This window comes from Triticum urartu, chromosome 7 (assembly GCF_003073215.2).
Source record: "Triticum urartu cultivar G1812 chromosome 7, Tu2.1, whole genome shotgun sequence".
Classification (NCBI taxonomy): domain Eukaryota; kingdom Viridiplantae; phylum Streptophyta; class Magnoliopsida; order Poales; family Poaceae; genus Triticum; species Triticum urartu.
Window position 1 is genome coordinate 84,417,657 of NC_053028.1, and position 3,185 is coordinate 84,420,841.

General features: G+C 48.4%; 1 protein-coding gene across 1 annotated transcript; it reads right to left on the minus strand.

The window, feature by feature from the left end:
• Nucleotides 1-806: 806 nt before the first annotated feature.
• On the minus strand, nt 807-2,852 carry LOC125520584 (probable calcium-binding protein CML48). Its single transcript, XM_048685539.1, has 5 exons — nt 2,157-2,852; nt 1,978-2,024; nt 1,332-1,507; nt 1,189-1,207; nt 807-1,099 (listed from the first exon to the last, which is right to left on the minus strand). The coding sequence occupies exons 1-5, from the start codon at nt 2,596-2,598 to the stop codon at nt 995-997; spliced, it is 789 nt and encodes a 262-aa protein (XP_048541496.1). The 5' UTR covers nt 2,599-2,852; the 3' UTR covers nt 807-994.
• Between the last annotated feature and the right edge of the window lie 333 nt (nt 2,853-3,185).

The following is a 3,185-nucleotide window of genomic DNA, read 5'->3' on the forward strand; positions in this document are numbered from 1 at the left end:
TGTGCATTGGGAGAATACATTCCCGTGAACTACAAAGGCGTATATGATGACTTCATCAATCTCAAAATAATGTGTCGATTCAGGTGGTGTTTGGTTCTCTAGTCCTAGGATTTTTTTCTAGTCCCTAAGACTTTTTGAAAAAGACTCTCAGGACGTGCTTCTAAGGACTTTTAGCACAAAGTCCCAAAAAAGTCCTATCCTGTTTGATTTGCTAGGGACTTTTTCTAGTCCCAACACAAAAAAGTCCCTGGAATCAAATACCCCTTCAGTCTCTCGAAGATGCTCATAGAGATAGGATGTGTGTGCGTTCATTCATAAAGATGAATATATATGTGTACGTATAAGCATATGCGTCTGTACTATATATGTTAAAAAGACGAGGAATATTGCAGTCATGATGAATGATTGGACAAAAGCAATCGGCTTTCATGTGGGCCCCGTAGGGGCACATGCGGACCTTGTGTGGTGACCGACACACGATGCGTATCAGCGGGCCGATTTCAACTTTTAACCTTTGGACCCCCGGCCGAATGTTCGGTAGGGAGGATGGCATTTTAGTTTTAAGGGGTGGCAGTTCGACATGACGGTTTGTTCAGAGAATGCATTTTTCGTTTAAAAACCGTCGTCGTTTGATTTTTCTTCACAACATATATCATTAAATGGCGTCTGCTTGCCACCCTCTCCCAGCAAGGCTGGGTAAAATTACCGTAGCCCTTTGACGTTTTCTTACGGGATTGTTAAATCTCAGTTGACCGAGACTTACGAAGTCTTAGTCGATGCTATATTCATGAGACCATATGTGAAGATCCGTGCAAAAAAAAGATCTTTCTTTCTTTTTACATGTTGTGTCACTAGACTCTGAGTCGACTGAGATCTAGTGACATCCTTTTTCTCATTTACACAGCTATGAAACATCAAAACACTCCAAATTAACGGAACTGTAATAAATCCCACAAACTTAAAGCTCAGGTCGTACATGTACTGCTTTGACTAACTAAGGTACAATGAAGGGGATGACCATTGACAAGAAGCCGTCATATGTAAGAGCTGCCGAGCCGGTGTAGCGCGTGTCATTCTCCTTGAATTTTTCAGTCAGACCCTACACAGAACAACACAGCAGCGAAAAATCTATCAGCAAACATTTGAAACTTCGATTAAGTGGTTGATTGATCGGTATCGGTGACGTACCTTCACAACCATTCCGCACCTTCAAGATCGAAACCGAAAGGCAAAACAAAACATTAATTAGTTCCATATATATGTTTAGAGCATTGGCTGAATATATGAGATTATTTTGTATGTCAAATAAAGTTAGGACTCCATATGCTTACTCCACAAAGTTGTCGAAGTCTAGGGCGCCGCGGTGGGAAACGCCATTGTTGTAGTTTGCTATGAGAAGATCAATGACCGAAGGCGGCACCGCGTATCCCAGGCTGCGAAGAGCTTCTCTCAACTCATCGGAATCGATCTTTCCGCTGCGGTCCCTATCGTATCTGTCGAAAACGACCTAGATAGCACCATGAAGAACAGAAATAAGTCCCATGTTGATGATAGATGGATGGGGAAAAATAGCAGATCATCGACAGAGGTTGACAAATATTATTTTATTTTTCATTTTGATTTGACTTCCCTCATGACAGATTAAGTTGCAGTATTAGATGGACAATAATTCCATGAGAGCATCATAAGTTCATAACATGATTGGATAAACAGCTGTTTCTTGCAGAGAAACAGGGTCTCCACTCTCATTTGATAAAAAAAAAGTACACTTGCAGTATTCAGAAGATTTCTATGCAACGAAGACAAGGTCGATGATATTTATTTATAATTTGGTGGTCGAACTGCAAGCAATGTGAAGATATGCAGAGAGCAAACAGAGAGCAACAGAAACAGAATGTGCACACTCTGTTTCACGATCGTACATACTTTCACCATTCAAAGTTAAACGATGGCAAGCAAATTGATAGTAGCACTCACCCGCCATTGCCCGAGGCAGTTCCATAGCGTCACGAACTCCGTTGGCCCTGCAACAAACATCGTTCGGAGGCAGCAAGAAATCAGTACTTGTTCTTTTACTGAAACAGTGCCGAAAGTGATGCAGATTTTGTCGTGGATGTTTGATGGAGCATAGCTGCATAGGCGTGTGCTCTGCTTACCCATCCGGGAGCGCGGGGAGGAGGCGAGCTGGGCGTTGCTGAAGAGGAAGATGAGGAGGCGGACGGTGCGGATGCTGAAGCGGTGGTGCGCGTCGGACAGCGCGGCCTGCAGCTCCCCCTCGTCGATGCTGCCGCTGCCGTCGCGGTCGACGGCCCGGAACGCGCGCTCCACGTCCGGATGCGTCCCCGGCGGGAACGCCACGGCTCCCCCGAAACCCCCCATCGGCGGCGGGTAGCCTCCTTGGCCGTAGCCGTAGCCGTACGGCGAGGAGGAGGAGGAAGGCGTGGGCGCGGGAGGCGCCGAGGCCGCGTAGCCCTGGCTGTATCCTTGGCCGTTGCCGTACGGCGAGGAGGTGGGCGCGGGAGGCGCCGACGGCGCGTAGCCGTAGCCCTGGCCGTATCCTTGGTCGTGGCCGTGGCCGTAGCGGTTGTAGTCGGCCATGGCGGAGAGGGGGGTGAGAAGGTCCGTGGGTGTTGAGGAAGACGGTGTCCGACGGTAACCGCACTGACGAAACGACGGCGGATTCCTTCCGGGATATATCAAAGAGACGAAGACGTTGACGTGCGGGAGGAGCGGTTCTAGCGGGGCTGGTTCTGGGTATATGTAGGCGAAAAAGAACGCGGTGGCCGTTCGCCCAGCGGTGCAATCTCTTGCCGCTGGATCGTTCTTGTCGTCGTCGAGCTGATCGTTCGCGCGCAAAAACTTGGAGCGGCATCAAATTAGCTTTGTCATCCTTCGCGCGTTGTGCTGGAAGTTTCTTGTGGGATGCTTAGTGCGCAAGAGGAGAAGGCGTGTGCGGCATGGCTAAGCAAACCGTACGCGCGCGGGTGCTGCCAAGACGCGTACGTGCGTGTGCGCCTCAGCTTCTTCAGGCATTTCTTTTTCCTCGCCGTCTACCGGCCGCCGCCGACTGCAGGTGTGTCTATCCGTGTCAAGGACCAAGGACTAAAAGCTTTTGAGTACAACAACAATACTAGGGCAAGTACAATGACAAAAAAAAACATCTTCTTAGTCTTATCTTCGATAAC

What these genes read in the sequence shown, in the direction of transcription:
- LOC125520584 (XM_048685539.1), bottom strand. Translation starts at nt 2,598, where the DNA reads ATGGCCGACTACAACCGCTACGGCCACGGCCACGACCAAGGATACGGC. An exon ending in CTCCCCGCGCTCCCGGATGG is followed by an intron (nt 2,025 to 2,156) that starts GTAAGCAGAGCA and finishes TGTTTGTTGCAG; the next exon opens with GGCCAACGGAGTTCGTGACG. An exon ending in ACTGCCTCGGGCAATGGCGG is followed by an intron (nt 1,508 to 1,977) that starts GTGAGTGCTACT and finishes GGTGCTATCTAG; the next exon opens with GTCGTTTTCGACAGATACGA.